Source organism: Dermacentor andersoni, chromosome 1 (genome assembly GCF_023375885.2).
Source record: "Dermacentor andersoni chromosome 1, qqDerAnde1_hic_scaffold, whole genome shotgun sequence".
Lineage (NCBI taxonomy): Eukaryota > Metazoa > Arthropoda > Arachnida > Ixodida > Ixodidae > Dermacentor > Dermacentor andersoni.
Genome location: NC_092814.1, coordinates 228,433,765 through 228,457,089, shown reverse-complemented (window position 1 = coordinate 228,457,089; position 23,325 = coordinate 228,433,765). Strand labels below are relative to the sequence as shown.

At 41.9% G+C, this 23,325-nt stretch overlaps 1 protein-coding gene across 2 annotated transcripts in view; it reads left to right on the top strand.

The window, feature by feature from the left end:
* Positions 1-23,325, top strand: part of LOC126547967 (uncharacterized) — a 239,429-nt gene that overhangs the window by 147,431 nt on the left and 68,673 nt on the right. For both annotated transcript variants that reach the window (XM_055063336.2, XM_055063337.2), the window contains exons 23-24: positions 6,422-6,663; positions 18,685-18,926. In XM_055063336.2, coding sequence (XP_054919311.1) covers positions 6,422-6,663; positions 18,685-18,926 — 484 coding nt within the window. The remainder of the gene's footprint in view (positions 1-6,421; positions 6,664-18,684; positions 18,927-23,325) is intronic.

Sequence of the window (23,325 nt, the reverse complement as noted above, 5' to 3'; positions counted from 1 at the left end):
CAAGGTAGTGACCCAGCTCGCCAGCAAGTGTTGAAGTATGCCGTGAGGTTCTCGATGGCCGCTTCATTAAGATTTTTTAGCACTCTGTTCGTAACGTGGTCGGGACCAGCGGCGGAGTTGCTGTTGAGATCGTGCAGGGCAACCCTTACTTCCCATACTTCAATGTCTCGATCTAGCCACTCGTTTGCTTCGCCTAGGTAGTCCAGGTGCGTTTCTGTGGGAGTGACCGGGAGGTACTTGTCGTCGAGGCGTTTCTTCACTTCGTCTTCCCTGTGCTCGGTCAGTGCCCTGTGGATGATCTTGGCCAGGTTGTGGTGCTGGTGAGACTTGGTGGTGGTCGCATCCAAAAGATGCCTCAGCATACTCCACGTCCTGCCGCAGTGCATCTGGCCGTCCGCTGCGTTACAAACCTCATTCCGTTGCTGGGTGCATAGCACTCTGCTGTGGGACTTGATCTCGCGGTTGAGTTCGGCGACCTTCTTGCGTAGCTTTCTGTTTGTCCTCTGCATCTTCCACCTTGACAGGATGGACTGCTTGGCTGCGATGAGGTGGGCCAGGCGGCTGTCGAACCTGTGGACACGCATGTCCGTCTCGACTTCCTTGGTGGCCTTTTCTACCTTGTTTACAATCTCGGTGGACCACTCCTCAATGTCTGTAATTTCGGTCTGCTCCTCGGGTAACAATCCTCGAAACGCGTCCCAGTCAGTAAATCTATGTTTCCGAAAGCTTTTGTCGACTCCGTCGTCACCACCGAGCGGGACAGCGACCTCCACAATGTAATGGTCACTGCCCAATTCGTGGCCCATGTTTTACCATTCAAAGTCCGCCATACCGCCGCCGTTACCCCTAACGAAAGTGAGATCAGGCATTGTCTCGGGTGATCGAGTTGCCGATTCTTGTAGGGTATGCTGGTTCGGTGATCAAATTTAGTCCCAAGTCCCAAGCCACTGTTCTTGAAGAACGTCTCCCTATGTTCTGTCCGTGTTGTACCGCGACAATATAAAACACACTATATATTGTCGCGGTACAACACGGACAGAACACAGGGAGACGTTCTTCAACAACAACAACTTCATCATCATCATCATTATTATCATGTCCACTGCAGGACGAAGGCCTCTCCCTGCGATCTCCACTTACCCCTGTCCTGTGCAAACCGATTCCAAATAGCACCCGCAAATTTCCTAAATTTCCTAATTTCGTCACTCCATCTAGTCTTCTGCCATCCTCTATTACGCTTCCCTTCTCTTGGTATCTATTCTGTTACCCTAATGGTCCAACGGTTATCTAGTGTGCGCATTACATGTCCTGCCCAGCACCATTTTTTTCTCTTAATGTCTATTAGAATGTTGTCTATGCCCGTTTGCTCTCTTTCTGTCTCGTAAAGTTATGCCTAGCATTCTTCGTTCCATCACACCTTGCGCGGTCCTTAACTTGTTCTCAAGCTTCTTTGTCAGCCTCCAAGTCTCTGCGCCATATGTCAGCACCGGTAAAATGCACTGATTGTATACCTTCCTTTTCAATGATAACGGTAAGCTCCCATTCAGGAGCTCACAATGTCTGCCGTATGCGATCCAACCCATTTTTATTCTTCTGTGAATTTCCTTCTCGTGGTCCGGGTTCCCTGTGATTAGTTGACCTAGGTAAACATACTCCTCCACAGACTCTAGAGGCTGACTTCTGCATATTAACCTTCAGTCCCACTCTTACACTCTCCCTGTTAAGGTCCTCAATGATTTGTTGTAACTCGTCTGCATTGTTGCTGAATAGAACAATGTCATTGGCAAACCCAAGGTTGTTGAGGCATTCACCATCGATCTTTACTTCTAAGCCTTCCCAGTTTAATAGCTTGAATACTTCTTCTAAGCATGCAGTGAATAGCATTGGAGAGATTGTGTCTCCTTGTCAGACCCCTTTCTTTAAAGGTATCTTCCTACTTTTGTGTAGAATTAAGGTGGCTGTGGAATCTCTGTAGATATTTTCTAGTGTATTTACGTAAGCGGTCTGTACTCCTTGATTATGCAATGCCTCTATGACTGCTGGTATCTCTACTGAATCAAATGCTTTTTCGTAATCTATGAAAGAGGTTTATTGTACTCTGCGGATTTCTCGATAACCTGGTTAATTACATAGATGTGATCCATTGTAGGAGTAACCTTTCCTGAAGCCAGCCTGCTCCCTTGGTTGACTAAATTCCAGTGTTGTCCTTACTCTATTGGAGATTATTTTGGTAAACATTTTATATAATACTGGGAATAAGCTAACGGGCCTATAATTTTTTTGTTCTTTAACGTCGCCCTTTTTGTGGATTAGCATAATGTTTGCATTCTTCCAGTTTTCTGGGACCCTTGCAGTTGATAGACACTTCGTATTGAGAGCCGCCAGTTTTCGTAGCATTATGTCTCCTCCATCTTTGATTAAATCGACTGTTATTCGATCCTCTCCTGCCGCTTTTCCCCGTTTCATGCCTTGCAAGGCCTTTCGGACCTCATCTCTAGTTATAGGGGGAGTTTCTGTATACTGTTCATTATTGTTTTGAATAGAGCGCTCCTGAGTCGTCTGGGTACTGTAAAGGTCAGTATAGAATTCTTCCGCTGCTTTTACTATATCTTCGAGATTGCTGATATTACCCTGCTTATCTTTTAGTGCATACATCTTGGTTTGTCCTGTGCCAAGTTTCCTTCTCACTGATTTTAGGCTGCGTCCATTTTTTACGGCTTCTTCAGTCTTTCTCATGTTATAGTTTCGAATATCACTTATTTTCGCCTTGTTGATCAGTTTTGACAGTCCCACAAATTCTGCATTATCTCTTAAGTTGGACACTTTCATTCTTTGTCGTTTCTTTATTAGGTCCTTTGTTACTTGGGAGAGCTTGCCTACTTGTTGCCTTGGTGCCTTGCCTCCCACTTCAATTGCTGCCTCTGAAACCAGTCTTGTTACGGTGTCATTCATTACCTCTATGTCATCTTCATCTCTGTTCTAAGCATGCATATTTGTTTGCAAGTACCAGCCTAAATTTGTCTGCTTTTACCCTTACTGCCTCTAAGTTGACCTGTTTTTTCTTGACCAATTTTACTCTTTCTCTGTTTAAATTGAGGTGGATCCTGGCCTTCACTAACCTATGATCACTACATTTTACCCTACCTATTACTTGAACATCCTGCACTATGCTGGGATCGGCAGAAAGTATGAAATCAATTTCATTTCTTGTTTCACCATTAGGGCTTTTCCAGGTCCATTTTCTGTTGCTACGTTTCTTGAAAGAAGTGTTTATTATTCTCAGCTTATTCCTTTCTGCGAATTCTAGCAGCAACTCACCTGTAGCATTTGTAGAATCGACACTGTAGTTGCCAATTGCCTGTTCACCCGCATGCTTTTTCCCCACTTTTACATTGAAGTCCCCCATTACTACTGTATACCGCGTTTGCACTTTTCTCATCGCTAATTCAACATCTTCATGAAACTGATCTACTTCTTCATCGTCGTGACTGGACGTTGGAGCGTAGGTTTGCACTATCTTTAATCTATACTTTTTATTGAGTTTGATTACGACTACTGCTGCCCTCTCGTTGATGCTGTAGAATTCGGCAATGTTGCCCGCTATGTCTTTATGTATTAGGAATCCTACCCTGTATTGCTTCTTATCCGGGAGACCTCTATGGCAGATAACATGGCTGTTATTCAGCAATGTGTAAGCCTCACCAGGTCTTCTAATCTCACTAAGGCCGATAATATCCCAAACAATGTCTGATAGATCTTTGAAGAGTCCTGCTAAGCCTACCTCACTCGAGAGGGTTCGGGTGTTAAACGTTGCAATGGTCAGTTTCCATTGGCGGCCTGTCCGGACCCAGATATTATTAGCACCCTCTGCTGCATTGCAAGTCTGACCGCCACCTTGGTCAGGTGCTCCGTAGCCACTCAGGACTGAGGGCCATTTCATTGAGGAGATCATTTCATTAGGGAGGTTGTGGCCGAATACTACACCAGGGAGGCCAATTCCTGTTCTGGTGAGAGAGTATCTTTGTTCAAGCTTTTTGGACCTTCCTAATTTGGTTGTACCTGGATTAGTATAGCCCCACTCGCTCTCGGCATCTTTCGCCAGTGTCAGGCGCCACTCCTAGCCTGCAGATATAGTGCACTGGAGGATGTCATACGCAGGTACACCATCGTTAAAAAAAGAGGAAAAAAAGGAAAAAGAAATAGGGGGGCAGATTTGAACTTCCGACTACCACAACCGAGCATAAGACATAGCTCTGTAAGATAATGCCGCAGGCGGCTAGGCAATTTGTCCGCCCTTTGCGGGTTTTTGCTGATCGGTATAGGTTGCATGACATAGTGTCAATTCTTGGTTGCCCTAGCCTCTTGTTTTCCGCATCTTACGCATGTACGCAGTCTTGAGCGCGCCTAGGTACATGATACATTTTTGCTAAATTTGAACAGCACTTAACACTTGTGCGTAAAAATAAAAAAGGGAAAAGTTTTTCAGCGCTTACTAAGAGGCCTCGGGTGTCGTACGATCCGCTCGTCGCATCTGCTTGTCTCTTGTCGTTCGAACACTCGTGTTCCCGGGTGGCTATTCAGAATGTTCAGTCGCACTACCGCGCTCAGATTCGCACAAAGCAGGCGGCCTTGACTGCTCTCAGTGGTGTCTTCATCCTTTCTACAGCTTTGGACAGTGATTATACTAGAGCTAATGAGAAGGAGGGAATGGGGGGGGGGGGGGGGGAGGTACCTGACCTTGTAGTTTTTCCGGGAACACAGTGAGCTTAAGCCCTAGGGAGACTGGAGTTGTGTGCCTCGTTTAACCTGAAAGAGCGTAGGTTTGGGCATGTTGGTATTCCATAACATTTAGGTTTTTAGCTACAGTGGTGCCTTCTTCGATCAGTCAAGGCTGACCAATCTGAGCTCGGTTAAACTGCTCACTCAACACAAGCACTCAACTGGAGAAACTGGGTAGTTTATGACCTGAATGTTAGTGGCCATAAAAAGCAGAGGAAAAAAAATTGCAAGTGTTTCAAGAAAAAAAAAATTTTAAGAGGGTCCCCCGTGTGGACGGTCATGGCAAGATATGTAATTCCCTTTTATAATCATAAACTAGAAGAAAAGAGATTTTAAAAAAGGGAAAAAGGAAGAAAATTGGGGATTTGAACTCGTCACCCCTGGATGTTGGCCAGAAAGATGGCTTAGCCGGTTGGTCCACCAGGCCCCAGGTTACTTTGAAGCGGCATACCTCTTGTCCGGAGCCTCATACTTATGTGGAAAGAGCCTGATGTTGTCCGCAATGGTCGATTTTTGCTGATTCTCAGTGGTTGGAAGGCATACTTTCTTGAAAAAATGGTCGACCGTCGATAAGAGGGAACTCGAGCGGCTCTAGAGATTAGGAAAAGCTTAAGCAGGTGCGAGGCAAGTGCCACACGCTTAGCGCCCTAGCGTGGGAAACTCGCCCGAGTAACTATCCCAAGGAATGCTGCTCGCGTGAGCGATATACCTTTTTCTAATTATGATAACCCTAATATGACTATTTTCGAAAAGAAAAGAGATTATTGTGGCTTACAGGTTAGTGTGTTTTATATTGTCACGGTACAACACGGACAGAACACAGGGAGACGTTCTTCAAGAACAACAGGACAACAAAGCAGGGACACGTCTTCTTCGTCATCGCCCAATCTCACTGACCCACTTGACGGAGTCCGTTAGTGCTCCCATCGTCGTCGTCTGCATAGAATACACACGTCATTTGTCCCTCAATGCTATTGCTTTTAGCAAAAGTCCTTAAATAGCATGCTAAAAGCATTGTTCTTAACCTATGTGATATGTAAGTAGTGACACAGCTTAGTAGAATTGTGTTTGAGATGACTTTTTTGAGGCTTTGAAGCTGGGGCATAGTCTTGAGCATCCTACCTTAATCACAAATGGCCATACATAATTGATAATTTATATTTGTTTTCGTTCTACTGTTGTGCATAGTACATGTTGCATGGTGCTGCAAACCCAGTGAAGCGCTTGTGCTTTATAGAACTGATGCTTTTTGTCAGATATGTCCTCTTTTTTTCCTAACCATTTCTATCCATATCAGCCAGTCCGGTGGTTATTTGTTGCATGTAGTACTACTAAAGTATGCCTACTGTGCAATCTTCAGGTAGAATGCAATGCCATGTCTGTTTCTCCATTGGTATCATAACAAAGTCCAGTAGCACAATTTGTGGTGGAGCATTTGGTATTCAAATTAGGTTGTGAGAAGTTGTCAGATAAAGTTGGCATGTTATAAGTGGACTGAATAGTTTTTTCATTTGGAGCATGAATGGTGAAGTCGAAAATCAGTGTTGCAATTTTCTCATAATTATCACTGGTAACTTACTTCATAGGAGGGCTGCCCCACCTGACAGGACTAATTTCTGGGAACTGCTCTATTTGGTATTAGGATTCTGCCGGGGCCTCCAATCCACAACAGGCATGGAGCCAGAGCTCCCTGAGTGAAACAGTCCTGCTGGACCGGGATTTGTGTAGTTATGGCTCATTGATGGACCCACTCGGTGGAAGGTCATCCATTAAAGAAGAAATCGAGGGAGGGGATCAGCCACCTCTGGCACTGCTGCGCCTTCAGGAGCGCGACCTTATTGAGCGTGCACGAGCAGACCTCACTTGGATTGAGGTTCTCAAAAGGTGAGGGAGCAGCGATTATGACATCACACTAGACATTTGCGGTGAGAGAAATGACGTGTAGCATGGCACCATTGTAGTAACTCTTTATATAGTACAACTTCGCTTGTAATAAACACAGACATCAACCTGATTGATTTTGTGTTTCTTGCCTATTTTAAAAAAAAGGTCTATGAAGATACATAAGCGGCTAGCAATAATTGAAAATGAGGAAAGCATAGAGCAAATGAAGTGTTTTAGTAAAAGGCAGGTATTGATTTGTTTCTGCATTTGTATTTGACATAAAGAAAGAAATAGTGGAGGAAAGTAATGCACACGTTCAGTGGAACCTGTATCAGTGTTGCGTCTGGTGCTTTACCAAGTGAGCTACAGGAGCAGCTCTCCTCAGGTGATTGATGGCATTGTTTTCAGCAATGTCCAGCTCTTTGCCATCAATAGCTGTAATTTACAATTGGCACATTTCTGCAGCATCTGAATGCACCTGCATGGATTAACGAAAAATTCATGCGAGTTAATCTGTCAAGGTTGATATGTTAATGCTGTTTTTTGATGAGCTACACCTTCTGCTTAGTTTTCAGTTTTCACCCCTTTCACACCTTGGATGAGCTGGGTTGGTGCACGGGTTTCTGGTCCAAATGGCTAAAGACGAGCTCAGCATGTCAGCAGTATTTTGCATTTTGTAGCACTGCCATAGACCCCCCCCCCCCCACACTTTCAGAACTGGGGGGGGGGGGGGGGGGAGCAGGCCATTTGCCCCTGCCCACCACTTTTGAAAGCCGGGAATACGGCACCCGGAGTTACGACCAAGATCACTAGAGTCTACAGAAAGTCACTTAAAGCCCTGATAATGGGGGTCTGCTTAGCTTTCTCTCAGTGCTTAGTCGGGCTTTTAGTAGATGGCAGCACATAATTCACGGAACAACACAAGCAGAAGCAAATTTATCCTTTCTGAGGAAGTAAATTAGTATGTTGGCAACTGAAGTTTTTAAAAGTAATTTGGCCATTTTTGTTCAGAATTCGGAACAGCACGGCTTGGAAAGGGTTAAAGTAGTATTGCTAACTGAATCAATATTTTGGGACTGTTGCATTTGTAATAAATATCAAGGTTCTACTCTACCAACGGTGGGGAAATTTACACTACGCACTAAAAGAATACTTAAGTCTTTCATATTATATACAGTAATACATATATATTTTACCCAGATGTGCTACACATAAAAATGTTTACGCTGAAAGAAAAAATGCACTATAATGTATGCGTGTGTGTGTGAAAGAGAGAGGGGACGGGAAGGAAAGAAGTCCACTATTGGGCTTAATATACATAAACAAGAGGGGATAGGATTGCATGAGTTTCACATAGTAATTTACATCGGCCTATGTCCTCACAGAAATCTGGATTTGGTACAAATTGCTTAACAGGTGCTCTAGTAGACCAACATCTTTTTAAAAATCTTACTCAAGCATGTTACATACTGAGATATATTATTTGTAAATTGCTTTGTTTTTTGTTACTGGAAAAGTGTGTTCATTATCCACGACAATCCTCATTTGCACTGTGTTTCTGTGTGTGTTGTACATGATGGATTTTTGGAAGCATGTCGACCGTGTGATTTTGTTCTCGGCTTCAAAGTTCCTATTCAGTAACAGCATTTGCGAAATGAAATTCGAAGCATCGTAGGATTTCGATGATATGACTATTGTGTGGTTGCCTAGTAAATATTGGTGACGTCCAAAATTCATATCATAAAAATTCTGGCAGAAACCATCTCTGGATGACCATCGATGGTAATGTGATCAGCATGGGAGCTATGTAGCAACACATTGTATTGCCACCGTCAAAACACGTCAGTTGGGCTCCTCTCTCATGCTTCCCTCTGGACACGCTGTGCCATCTAGCGCTGCCACTGTGAAGTCTGCATGCGGTGCATGTCTGAATATATGTGACGCAGGTTCGATTCTGCACAGCGCCCCAAAAAAAAATTTTTTTTTTTTTGGTCATTGAAGAGGAGCATGTACTCAGTGGAAGATGCCCAGTGACCTGAGTTGGTGTCAGAGGTTCATTGAAGAGCTACGCATACCCAGTGACCCAAGCTAGCTCGAAAGAGCTTAGATACAAACATACATACTGCAAACTGGTTGATGTTCCCAAAGAATGCTAACTGCTTTGTGAACATCTGTAATTTACATCTTGAGGCAGCAGAAATGCATTTTTTCAGTTATTCACAGCTGAGAAGGTCCCACACAATTGCTTAATTTCCTTTTGGACAGTGCATGTATATTGCAAAAGATATTATTCACAGTCCAACGAAAGCAATTTGAGCAACAGGAAGAAAGAAAAAAAAAAGAAATTCACAAAGGAGAACAGAATGCTGAATAGACCTTTGCTCAGTCTTGCACTTCACTCTGGTAATATCTGCTCAACATTTAATTATAGCCAGGCATTCTGCATTTGTCCGATGCATAGTGTGATGCATGTTTCGCATCAGCGCACAAAGCATCAGCAACTCTGCCTACTCACAAGATTCTCTATTCTCAGCAAGCTCACAGGTGAGCATAGTAGAATACCTATTTTTTATAAAGCTATGCTCATTTTCAGTTGAAACCAAGCCTCATTGCTGGCTGGAATACTTCTGTGGCATTGAAAATGCAGCTCATTGAGCTTGGTTGCAAGATTTGGAAACTGCAGTGTGAAATGCTGCCCATGTCATTTTTAAAGCTTGAATTTAAGCACACTTTCTCGTTGGAATGTCCCTGACGTCATGATTGTGCCATATCAACTATGCTATTTTATTGGAAGCTTTGCTGCCCTAGTTAGCGAATGTTGCAACATGGTACCGAGTCAACAAAGATCTGTTCCAAGTCTGGCCTTGTGCATGGCTGATAGCGGCACTATAAGTAGTGTTCTGATGATGTCGACAAGGGGACTCACATTTGTTGTGTGCTGCACCCTGGTTGTAATTGCTGTCTGTTTATTCGTTTGCCATTGTGCACAATGCTTGCACAAATAGAATTGTGCTCTGAAAGTACTGTGAATATTTTTTTGAGGAGCTAATTTTATGAAAGGGGATGCTATTAAACCAAAAAGAATCATTGGCAAATCAGTTTTGCGGAAGCCTGCAAGGTGAAGGGAGGTTCATGAAAGTTAAAATTGTCATCCTCTGGAGTATAGCACGAAGCTACAAAGGAAACCCATACAGGTTTTTTTTTAGAAAGCTTTGCAGTTAAAGAAAAATTTGTCTTGGTTTGGGGATTGAACCAAGGATGGCTACTCTGTTCGTAACAAAAACAATGTCAATAAAGAAATAGACATGGTACTGCATACTACCTGAAGCTTGCACAGTAAGCACATTTTAGTAGTACATGCGATGAATGAGCACAAGACTGGCTCAGATGATTACAAATGGCTAAGAAAAAAAGAAAAGGTGGAATTTTTTTTCTTCAACTGAGAAGCCCGGATGTTAGAACAACCGTACCAGAAAGGCGGTCCCGGGTTTAATCCCCAGGCCAGGACGAATTTTTCTTCAAATGCGAAGCTTTCTTTCTGAGAAACCTGTATAGGTTTCCTTTGTTGCTTCATGCTACATTCAGGTATTCGACAAGTTTTCTTTTCACAAAAAGCATTTTTTATGTCTTTCATAAAACCAAAGCCATTGTAGCCAAGGAACCCAAACATTACCTTGTGATAATTCTGAAACATCAAGCTAAAAGACCAAGCATTATGAAGTTCTGTAACGTCAAGTTGAATGAGTGAAACAAGAACCTATGCAGCTTTTTTGAAGCAGTCTTATGGTTCAGTCACAGAATGGCGTGCCGAGTATGCCATGGTGTAGTTAAGTGTAAAGTATACTTTTGTTAGTTTTTCTACTCATTTGGTCCTTAAAGCTCTTGATGGTGTGAAAAATCTGAGAATTTTGTCGATAAAGGGTTCTCAAGTATTAGTTTCTCTGGGCTTTATCATGTTTTTTACAGTCAAGCATGCCTTAGACTCTCCTCCTGCAAAGGAATCATCATTTTTCGTAGGGGAAATTAATGTAAATGTGTTAGCATGGTATGCCTATTCTATTCAACGCCCTTTTGAAAAAAAGTGCATTGAACAGAAGCAAAACGAGCTGTAAAACATTGCATTGTCAGAGGAAAAATATTTTAATTGTTGTAGAGATGCACAAAAGCCTGTTTTTAAAGCAGCCTTGGTGCGTATGTTTTAGTGTCTTTCTTTTTAGATCAGGGTGATGCACTTAAAGTAAAATATATTTAACACAGTGAATGAACTCTACCTGTATTTAGGCAACATTGTTGCCTGATTTTCTAAAACAGTATTTCTTTGCATTATTGGCAAAATCTCACTTGTGAACTGTGTGGGCTACTGATGGCAAAAATGAAGAGAAAAGTTTGATGCAAGAGCCTATTTATCAATTGTATTCCTTGCTTTTTAACAAGGATACTGAGTCCACTAACATACAGAAGCTGAATGAAGTCCTTTATGATGTGTTGTTCATAGCAAGTGGCATGAGGAAGTAACACATTTTCCTTTACAGGTCAGTACTGCAGCACATGATTGCAGAATTTCTTTTGGCTACTATTTTTTGTTGTCCTTCTTCAAGATGTCCCAGACATTTTACGGGGGGATGATACACTTCAAATAACTTTTTTTTTTAACCATTTTGGATGAAATTTAAACACTTAATGTATTTTTACAAGCTTATTTCAAAAATTCATTAATTTTCTTCCTAGGATAAGTATTTTTTATCATATCTAAAACAGGGTGTTTGTTTAATCCTAATTAGCTAATTAACAGCAACTTTCACAGTAAAGTGCAGCACACAGAATCAATTCTGAATGTTTATAGCGCATTGTAAGCTAGAAGTTGTTGTTTTAGGCCATTACGAAGTTAAGTTGTAGGTTGGCAAACTTAGTCGTAAAAATGGCAACCTTGATACCTAAAAAAATTTCATTTTGAAAATTTCCATGAAGAAAGTAGTATAACGAAATTTACTTCACGACACACCACTTCTACTTATCTTTCTAGGGAAAAAAAATATAATGATAGCCCCAAGTAGTACAAAAGATATCGCTCCTCCACAATAGAAGGGCAAGAAAATTGTTTTCAGAAAGCAAAGAAATACATTCCAAAGCATCTTTATTCAGACGAAACTTATAAAACCTTATGAAAATATTGGGTCTTGGGATCATATGTATAGTGAATCTTATGTGAATGAAGAGTCTTAGAATTGCAAAAGATAAGACAACTGAATGCAATTTTTGTGTTAATTTTTGGCGTTTAAATGTAGCTTCCTCCCTTAAACTGCCAAACATCTATTCTTCTAGGGAATTACATTGCATTGACAGATTCATTTGTAGCAAATAGGCACCAAGCAAGCTTAGCTCTTACAACTAGGGTCATCCAACACACTTGTAAATAAGAACTTGAGGAAAGTATAAGGAGCAGATTTAAACTTATAAAGCATTGAAATGCATCAATACTGATTACCTCTGCACAGCAGGAGTGGCAAGCTTCTACAGCTTTATATGGCTCAAGATATTGAAGGTATAGAAATTCAAATGTACCAGAATTTTCTGTACACTCTAGTGCAAAATTGCAAACTCATGCTGTTTGAAAAACTTGTGCAGAGGAGGCCTATCATATGTGTGGAACAACTTGCACAATGTGAGCACACATGTGGCGTAGCAGTGGAGTCCCCCCAGCTGAGGTCACACATAGGAGTGCCACTCAGACTTCTCAAGGCTATTGTGCTGAAAGTCAGCATAACTTCCCCCTCCCCCCTCTAATTCAGTAATATAAATGGTGGCAAATTTGTTCATGGCTGCAATAGATATGCAACATTGCACATGCACATCACATCCAGAAAAGCTAGTGAGGTCTCGTGTGGCATGGTGAAATTTTGTTGTGTGGTGAACCAGCATATAATTCCGGAAGCTGTAAAATTAAACTGATGCTCTTTCCCAAACCTTCTTGAATGCCACGGCATGCCTCAGCATGCAGTATTTGGGTTGCTGTTCATTGCCATTATTATCACTAGTGCGAGCTTTATGTTGATTATGGGCTTAACATGCCTGCTACTGTCTATAGAGACAAGTAGCTAGTCCCCACCCTGCCATACACAAAAGGAACACTGCTGCTGGTTTGTTGGTTCATCAAGGAGGTGCATAGATGGCTTCAATACTTCAGTCAATAAAGTGGTTTCCTGAAACAAGGATAGGTATGATACAAGAACCTTGGCAGTGGAATGACGGTCGTGCAGTACAGGTGAAAATTCCTTTGAAGTCCACTTAGCTACATGTGGCTATGAGCTAGGCCCACTTTACTTAGTGGTGTGCAGGACCAAGTCAGTCCCATCATTCAATAGCCAGAAGCATCGGAGTTACATCTAAAAGGAGAGATGCTGACGTGAAGATGAGAAGGGCCTAAACCATGTGCATTGAAGGCAGAGTCCGAAGGGTACCCACAAATGCTCAATGTACAGTTACCAAATGTTGATTTTATTCCACAAGTGTTTATTTATATTTTATTGTTTATTTGTACATACTGCAGCCCGATTGGGCTATTGCAGGAGTGGTTGTGAAAGGCAGAGCAATGACAAATAATAAATACAGGCAATACAAACAATACAAACCAATACAAACCAAAACTATTCAATGGCTGCCAAGAATAAGTTTAAAGGAAGAGAACGAGTAGGACCAGGCAAGGAATTTCAGTATTCGATTACACAGGGAAATAAACTGTATTTAAAAGTGTCCGTATGTGCAAAATAAGGTGTGATGTTTAGGTGATGCTGACTTATAATATTATAGTTGGTTTTGTAGGAGTTAGGTAGTTATCTGAAGATATACGGCAAGAGGAGTTAATAATGCAATGCAAAAACTTGAGTGATTCCATGCATCGGCGATCTGAGAGCGGTTTTATGCCTGGGGATGAAAGCGCTGTATAAGGTGAAAAATCCCTATCGTACCCACGGCATATGAAGCGGATCGCTTTCTTTTGGATGGCCTCAATCTGATTATTGTCATACTGTTTGTGCAGATTCCAGACGGGAGAAGCATATTCTAGTATCGGCTGGATTAGCGATTTATACATCAGTAGTTTAGTATCCCTTGGGGCTGTGGTCAATGTGCGGTGCAGATAGCCTAACTTTTTCAATGCATTTGAGGTTATTAAATCTATGTGCTTCGACGAAGACATGCTGGGTGTGAAAACAAGACCAAGGTATTTATATTCACTAATGCTCTGAATTGGAGCATTATTAATTTTGTAAGTAAAAGCGGAAGGTGTCGTTTTATTAGTAAAAGTCATAACAATGGTTTTACAGATGTTAATTGTCATTTGCAAGGTAGTGCACCAAGAGCTAAAATTAGAAAATGATTTTTGAAGCTGTAAATGGTCATGAAAGCAGGAAATTTTATGATATAATACACAGTCATCAGCAAACAAATGTATGCTGATGACTTGAAGTTATGTGACAAGGCAAATCAGATACAAATACCGGTGCGTTGTATATAAAAATTTCCATAATGATTGATGGCTGTTGAATGAATTCACGAAGTGTACCTCTGACGTCACTTACAAGATACCTTTAGATTGCGCAAAAGTGTACATTGAGCATGAATACTTTGTTTAGCGCAAAAACGACAGAGACAAGAAAGACGACAGGACAAGGCGCTACTCTCAACTGACATCATTTTATTGCGTCACTCCTTTATAGACCGCTCAAACCAGAGGAACATGCGCAGTGAGCACCATGCGGTGGAGCCACCAACATCCGATCCCAAGAGCGCACTCATGCGACAGAATCCAAAAAACCAAATTCAGCGCTGTACAAGGTTAAGGAAGGCACACTAATGCACTGTGACCCCAATGACTGAATGAAAAAAGCTTCCGATAACTCTCGGGCGGTGGTGTCACGGCTCTTTTTCAAAATCGTGGTATCACGAAACATGGGTTTGCACTTGCATGTTTTACAATGCTGAGCCAAATGGGAACCTGTGCCTGTTGGTATGGATCGCTCATGTTCTCTAAGGCGCTCGTTAACACAGCGGCCTGACTGCCCTACATACACTTTGCCACATGACAAGGGAATCTTATAAACCACACCGACTCTGCAATCTACAAACTTCACGTGGTTCTTTTCACAATCAGGTTTTTTACTTATTTTAGAAATACGGCTGCACAACATTGACAGTTTCTGAGGAGCGGAAAACACTACCGGAATTTGATATCTAGTGGCGACATTCTTTAGATTGTGAGCCACTCTGTGGCAATACGGCACAACTTCAGGCCTCTTCTTTTGTATGATGCGGTTACTTTTGTGCCGCTTCCCTTTCAGTTTCTGAAGCAATACCTCCGAGACTGACGTCACCACCACACTTGGGTAACCAGCAGCCTGCAGCCTATTTAACTGAGCAATGAAACTCATTTTCGCAGAGTGATGACAAGATTTCATTAAGGAAGATTCTAAACACATCAAAGCAATGGCGCGTTTCACAGTCTTTGAGTGCGCAGACGCGAAAGGTAAAAGTTCCTTACGTGCACGTGGCGAATACATCCAACAGGCGTGGCCTGTTTGTAAGGAAAGCTGCAAATCTAAAAACTGGAGTTTTCCGTCCCTAGATAGCTCATGTGTGAAAGTTAATCCTTTGCCATTGTCATTGAACAGAGTTAAAATATCAGCTACCGTCACGGAGCAGTCATTGTTAGTCTGTTTCATCACAACAAGAAAATCGTCAACATATCTAAAAATTTGAACTGAGTCATTGTTTAAGGCACTCTTAAGAGCGCGGTCGACAAACGATAAAAAGATATTACAAAGAGCAGGCGCCACACATGAACCAATACACACACCATTTTTCTGGATAAAAAGGTTGTTTTCGAACCGGATAAAAGTTGCACTTAAATAAAATTCAAGAAGGGACATGAAACTTTCCGAAGACAACCCGGTCACATTGCGAAAATCTACCTCACCACTTTCTTCGATGCACGTCATCACACTGCGAAATAGCTCATCATGAGGTATTGAATAGTAAAGATCTTCGACGTCAACAGAAAAAATGTCAGCTACTGAATGGTTGTCTTCCAGAAAGGAAACAACATCGAAAGAATCCTTTATGGCATAAGGATCGTCAATAGTTAAATGCTTCAATTGTTTTTGCAAAAAGCGGCTAACCAAAACCTGCCAACAGTTGTTTTCACTGACTATTGTACGGAAAGGCACATCCTGTTTGTGCGTTTTTGCAGTGAAAAAAACCTCTAGAGCAAGTACCTTACATTGTTTTACATTTTTCACAATCTTGGTGAGGCCCATAGTTTCCAACAAAGAAATGGCTTTGCGTTTTACCTTCTGAGCTTTCTCATTTGCCAGAATGAAGTTCTTGTTGACAGCCTCAATGGCTTTTTTGTTGAAGACAGCGGACGGAGCTATCACAAAACCGCCCTCTTTGTCACTGAGTAACAGCCGAAGTTCATTGTCTCTAAAGAAAGATACTGTCCTTTTGATCACAGCTGTCGAAGGTGGTGCTCTCCCGGTGACGGTCCTACGAAGGCAGTCCACCCCATCGAGGAGGCACTGTCTCTGTCGTTTTTGCGCTAAACAAAGTATTCATGGATTCGCACCAACTAGCCCGCCAACGCATTGTGCTGTACATCGAGCAAACCAGGCAATGTTCTAATGACAGAGCTAGGCAGCATAAACACAATGTAAAAAACATGCACAGCAGCCATTTAGCTGCGTATTGCAACAAATGCTCATGTACCCCAATGTTCCATGACACTAGGTTTCTGAAGCATGCAAAGAGTAAAAAAAGAGAAATTGTAGACAGTTACTACATTACCAAAGCAGGAAATAAATGCGTTAGCACAGCGTCGCTCAGCCTAACAAAACATGAGATAAATTTATTAGATAAGCACTTATACTTGTAGGCAGTACGCATGGGTTTCAACATTTTGGTTATTAGTGTTTTTTGACATGTTATAAAAGCTGTGTGATCTTTAAATAAATTTTCCAGTTGGAAGTACAGCGCTCGTCCTGTTTTTCTTGTTTTTTTCAATTGTTGTCTTTGTCTTCTTCAAGCTGCTTCAAGTTTTACTTGACATGTACCAACTCGCTCAAATCAAGTTGTTGCTCCTGTCACAGTACGAGCACCGATATACCTAATAAGTCTACTGGAAGGCCTTCAGAGCTTTTTTGGACGTGTCTGTGGCGATTTGAGCCCTTAAGACCAGTAAAAGAAATGCTTTTTTTTGTGTGTGTTTTCATGGCCCCTAGGGAGTCTGAAAAAATTGAACGTTAACTGTACAACTGACCAAAAAGATACTTCAAATGGTCCATGGGGCGAACGCATGGCAGAAGGAGGACGAGAACAGAAAGCACTGACGCATTGAGGAATTAAGGGGAAAGGAAGTGTGCCGCTGTTTCTTTGGAGTTTGAGCTCAAAAAAAAAAGGGTGTTGGCTGACACCAAGCTGCAAGTATCCCTCATCTAAACCAAAATATACTATTTAAAGCAGCAAAATGCAATACTGAGGCGTTTTGCGTGGGATGAGAGTATGTCAGGACAGTTGAGGTTGACTTTCTAGCAGCTGAAAGAGATTTACTTGTGACATAGTTTGCACCTCATACTAATAAGCTTGCTATCATTTGATAAAAATAGGTCATAATCGAAAAATTTGCTTCTGTATGCATGTCTTTTTGTTCGTACTTGAAAATGTTTGACTTGATTTGCAATGGCCTTTACAATTTTTTTCAAAGATATTTTATTCGCTGTACATTTTACTAACCCCTCCCTTCTGTTTTATTTTTAAATAAGATAAACACAACTCCTTAGTATTCAAACTGGATCAAGTCCTTTTTTGTTTTTTAACATCCTTACTAGAGAGTGACAGCATCGGGTGACATGGTGTCAGCCTGTCTTGACATCAAACAAAGTCCTGTGTCATTGAGGGAATTTTGCAAAGGCACTCGGGGAAAACCTGGAAAACTCAGGGAATTTGGAAATGTCAACTTGGTAGACACTTTGTGTATAGTAATGTCGCCTTTTCTAGGGCTGCAGGTCACATCAAGCTACATGCAAGCATCTTTTGCCCCCGGGGTTCTTATCTCTGTGTCACAGTATAGATATTTTCATCGTAGTAGGTTCTTGAACTTCTTCAGTACAAACAAATTTAGAAAAGAAAATACGAAGTGTATGCTCTCTGTTGCACACACACACGCACGCATGCACGCACGCGCGCGCGCACACACACACACACACACACACACACACACACTTTGTAAGACTTCAAAAACATATAACTTGAACAAAATATAATTAGCAACGTCTCTATATATAGATTCAATAATTAAGTCTGCAAACTACATCAGCAAGTCATCGAAGTTCACATATCGCCATGGCTCGGTGTGGTGTGTTGGAGAAGTTCATGACTGGAATGGTGCAGACGTCAAGTGGGCTACTGCGTAAGTACTCTAGCTGGAACTGGGCGGCGAGGCAACATGTCAAGATGGGGCAGGAATGTAGGCCAGCAAGGAAGGCCAAGAGCATAGAGGCTGTGGTCTGTGCTCTGCTGGACTCCTCGCAATTATACACCAGCTTCAGACAAGCTGTAGGCTTAGGAGCACTAGGCATAGGCAGGAGCCTGGACCCATAGTCGGACAGGCTGCTTTTTCCACCACTGCTGCCTTCTTCGCTCATCTTCCTCTGTCACAATGGCTCTGCATCTCCGTTACGTGCACGCGCCATGCGGCTTTCAGGAGGTTCTTTTTTTTTTCACGCCATTATTTTTCTCTGCCATTGCACAATCACACTCATGCATTCGCTGTAATCATCATCATCGTCTTTCGTTTGCAACTGCAGCATGTGCACCTTACGACACTCTGACAAAAAAAAATTTTAACTTTGACCTCCATACACTTTGTGATGTTAATGCATTTTGAGCAGAGTTTTTATGGCATTTATTTTCTTATGTAGCGCTTGCTAATCTTTTCAAACAATGTGTGGTTTTTATTGATTATTCTGGCAGGAAGTGTCGGGAAAAAGGCTCTGAAGAAAAGCTGCCAGCACTGCGCAAGAGGCAACGAGCTATTCTCATCAGGCTACACCAGAAACGGACAGAACTGAAGGCACTTCAGAGCCGCTGTCTTACACAGAGTCATGAAGCTACTAGTCATGCTTCAGTATCAAATGGGACTTCTGTTCCAATGTACAATGCTTCTAGAGTTCCTGATGGTTCTACCAGTGGCATGCACTCAAGTGGCAATAGTGGTAAGTGAGATTCATAGTTGCAAGCTCAAACTACTTACTGGTCATGCTTAAACTTGTTTGACTTCTGTTATTTAGCATGTATAATTCATATGCAGCAGGATCTCAATGATGTAGTTACAGTTTGTGTAAATTGCGGAATGGAGCTGTTTCAAAAAGGCTCTGCCAGAATGCTTGATGTACTGTACATTGCATATCTGTTTGAAGAGTACATTTTATTGGCAGATATGAGTGAACAAGCTTCCATTTTCATGCTAGTGAACTCAAGCACTAGTTGACTAGGTGTTACACTGGTGCTAGCTTAATGTGAGGAATCATCTCAAAGTAATTTTAATGAGGAGTTTATTTCCTTGTGGGAACTGGAAACTGGAAAGAGAAATTAGCGAAGCGTTCCACATGAAAAAGTTGGGTGCGTATACTTGTGTGAGTGAACCTTCGGTTCATATCAATGATAAAGAACTTCAATTTCTAAATTTATCATGTTAATCAAAGTGTTGTTGCCTTTGTCAGGAAGGGGTGTGAATTGGCTTTTGTGTATATGTTTATCTTTTGACTACAAACCTTGTTATTGTTCATGGGTGTATACGCATGCGTGGCGGAGATTTGTGAAATGTATTCACAATAAACTTCAGTTGTAAGTCCAGTGTTGTCCGGTCCATTTCTACTTTTTGTGCTCGCGTCCGTACTCGCTGGAAACCGTTATATGTTCTCCTTGTGAGAAATTGAAAGCAAAGCTTACAGGAAAGCATCCATATTGATGTTCCCAAATAATGGATTTTAGAAAAGGCTTTCTTTGTGTTTGAGAAATAATGAGTAACAGTTGCAGATCTTAATCTTGATGCCTAGGCAAAACTAGTTATTTTTGTGAGATGCTCAGGGAGGCATGTTGTTCTGGACTTTTTGGCTTTGTCAATTCCATTATGTAAAAAATGTATCATTGCTCTTTGAATCAAAGGTCACATGCTTGCAGTAGAATGCATTGTGGTCTTGATTTGCTTGAAAGGGACCCTGAAACGATTTTGACGATTTTCTACAAACATACTGAGTCGTTAGAGTAGGTCCTTCTGATCATTAATTGACGCATCTAAGTGCTCTGTGTAAAGTGTGTAATTTATTATAAGGTTTTAAAAATGCACATCGCTGCCAATTGCAGCACACTGCACGGCGGAATTTTAAGCCGCCCCTACCCATATGACGCAAATTACCCATATGACATCAGTGGGGCGAGCTATCCGATTGGCTGACCATGGTGCATGATCTATAATTTTTCCAACTTTATGGTAAACAAATGATGTTCGTAATAGTTGAAATGCTTGTTAATTTGTTTTTATAGAAAGAAAGTAACATAAAGGGAATGCACAAGAACAATTTTTCAGTGCACTTAAGCACTTCTGGCGCACAGCAAGTGTCATCTGCTTCTGTTACAATGTGCTCAGTCTTTGACGAGAGCTCCGCCGTCAGTGTCGGTCTGTCTTTTCGCGAGCGCTATGATTCGACTTTGTTGCGTTGTGGACTGCAAACGTAGTGACTGGCAGTATGTCAAGCTGCGACATCGTGTCCCTCTGCAAGCCAGTAGACGAGCGGACTGGCTGCAGCACATCAGACTGCCGCTATCCGATCGGTGCCAGGATTTGCGCGATTGTGGCCGTCAATTTACACGGGAAGATTGCTAACGCAATAGCGTTTTGCGAGTCCGGTATTAGGGTAAACGCAAGCGCAAAGGGGAGAGGGCCTGGCCGTGTCCCCTTGCGTGTCGTTTCATGGGATGAACAGAAGCGCAAATGTGAATTGTCTGCATGGTGCAGCCACCTGGTGGCATAGAGCTCAACCAGACGCAGTAGCAGTAACATAATGCATTCTACTTTGCTGCTGGTGTAAATTTTTCGCAGGAGTGTAATCGTTAACACGTTATTTTTGTAAATGTTTAAAATATTTTACAAATGTGTATGGTTAATGGAATACCAGACAGGTTTGGCGCTGCGACAGAATGCTCACAATACACGCTGCTTCGATAGCTCTCGCTTGCGGTCGACGGCCAAGCTGCTTGCGGAGAGCTTTCGCGTGGGCGGGGGCGGGCTCCAAAACAACCAGAAGTGGACGATGTGACGTCGCATTGTGACGCAGAACCAGTGAAGGCGGAGCTTAGCCCCGATGGCTCGGCGAACGAGTTGAGGAGGAAAAGCATGGCTAGGGAGGAGGGTAACTTGTAATCGCTTGTAGCTCCATTAATACGTAACGCTTCACTTAAATTGTGGTGCGAATGTTCTACTTAAGCTGTACCTACGCATCTACAAAATTTGCCCGAACCGTTTCAGGGGCCCTTTAATAATAGTAATAAGTAGCACTATGAATTTCTGCTTGCTCTCACTTTCCCCTGGCAACAAAGTGTAAATAATAATGCAGCAGTACTGTTGTTTCTAAAATTAGTCCTCAACTCCAAATTCTCCAAAGCCTAACAATGGGCACTTGTTTCTATTGTCTTGGTAATGTTGAAGTGCTTGGTCATGCAACTGGGGGTACGTTGGTCTTACTTTTTTTGTATTCTTTTTTTCTTTTCGTGTTGTCATTTTACATCCTTCCAGATATGTAATGTTGTACAACTGTGTAATGCACCAAGCTTTCTGTTTTTGGGATACTTTATAAGAAGTTGTCTAATAACAGGCTTACTTATATACTTCGTAGTAGTGCTGAAAGACATACATAGGAGAGACGCACGCAGATATGTTTTTTCGTTCTGCAATGAAATATGTTGCCTACTGATCCCCAACTACCCAACTACCGATCCTGCTATAACAACAGGCTGTCTTGTTCTAAACACTTTCATGTGTTGCTTAGTTGAAATTACTTTCCTCATATTTATTAATTTTACCCTCAAGTGCACAGAGCAACGTTTACACTCAAACACATGCAGTATCAACTATATTCGAACTAAGTTCATATTAAACAAATTCTGTTGTTGGTATACCACTTCATTACAAAGTACCAAGTGTATTAGAAAAGATTTAAGTGGAATATAAACACAGCAGAGATTGACACATGTGTGTATGCATCTTGCAAGTAGTTTGTCTTGCCAGCACATTACTTGCACAATTACTGTTCGCAGTGGTGTAATTGCTGCACCACCTGTGCTGTGAGGTGAAGCCTGCTACATACTGCTACATTTGGGTAAAAAAAGTGCATAATTTGCACCGAGCCAGCTCCAAGACATCTTTTTAGCAGTCTGTTGGGGAATTACAAGACTGCAAGCTCTCGAAATCTATAATTCAGTCTCTCTCTCATAACTGTAGTGCAATTTTTAGTTGGCTTGAGCGCTGACAGGCACATACTCTGGAGTTAAGGATTTCTAAAGGACAGTAACTCTGTACTGAACAAAGGACATTATTGGATTAGGCTGATTGTGATAACTAGCAGACTGAACACAGCCTTCATTACATGCATAAAAGTGCTGCACCTTGATCAGCAAACAAAACCGCAGTTGTCACTGCTCATGGGATGCAGCTTACCATAGCTGTAAGTCTAATTACCATTTGTGCTGCGGCTGAAAGATACCGTTGTCCATTGCAATCTCACTGATAGCTCGGCTACGAAGATGTGTTCCTCAATACCACGTCTCACAAAAGACAAGGCCAGCAAAAAGACGCATGTTCTGCTGCGAACTGCATCACTGTTCACCTCGTGGAGTGAAAGTATGCGTGGAACATTTGCTCATGTATACAAACGGCTAAAAGTACAAAACTTTTGTAAGTACAATGATGTGCTCGATTTGTCATCAAAGAACACCACAAACATTACTTTACAATACGACATTTGTGTTCACTGCGCAAGCCTAAGACACAGGGCATATGTATTCTGTATTTACAGGCTTTTCTTTTCATGAAGGAATCCGTTTGTATTTTACATAAAATCAATGTGGAAGTGGTAGTTTTATTCATTGCATGCAAATTATAAAAACTCATGACCATGTTGGATGAACTCACACAAAACTGCCCTGTATCAGAAGTGGCTATGAGAGTGCTACGATAAACTAGGGGTGGTTTTCTCAAGTGAGCACATCTATGGCCAGCAACGTAGTCGAGTACTGCAATAGTTAGCGAGTTTGACACAAGCATGTGGGTAGAAATTGAAGTTACTTTTACTTTGCTTATAAATGGCGACGCGGTTGCCTTGCATTGACCCAAAACGAAACTATAGATGCCCACTGTCTGGAATGAAAACTTCATAGTCACGGCTTCGTGAACACCGCAAAATAATACAAATAAAAAGAATTGACAATTTTTAATTTGTTTTTCGAACAAGCGGAGTTTTGGCTGAATGATGGGTGTGGTCTTGTCCTGTACATTTGCTATTTACAGCTACCCCTTCTTGCAGGCGTGACCAAATATTTCCGAATCGGTGAATGCTT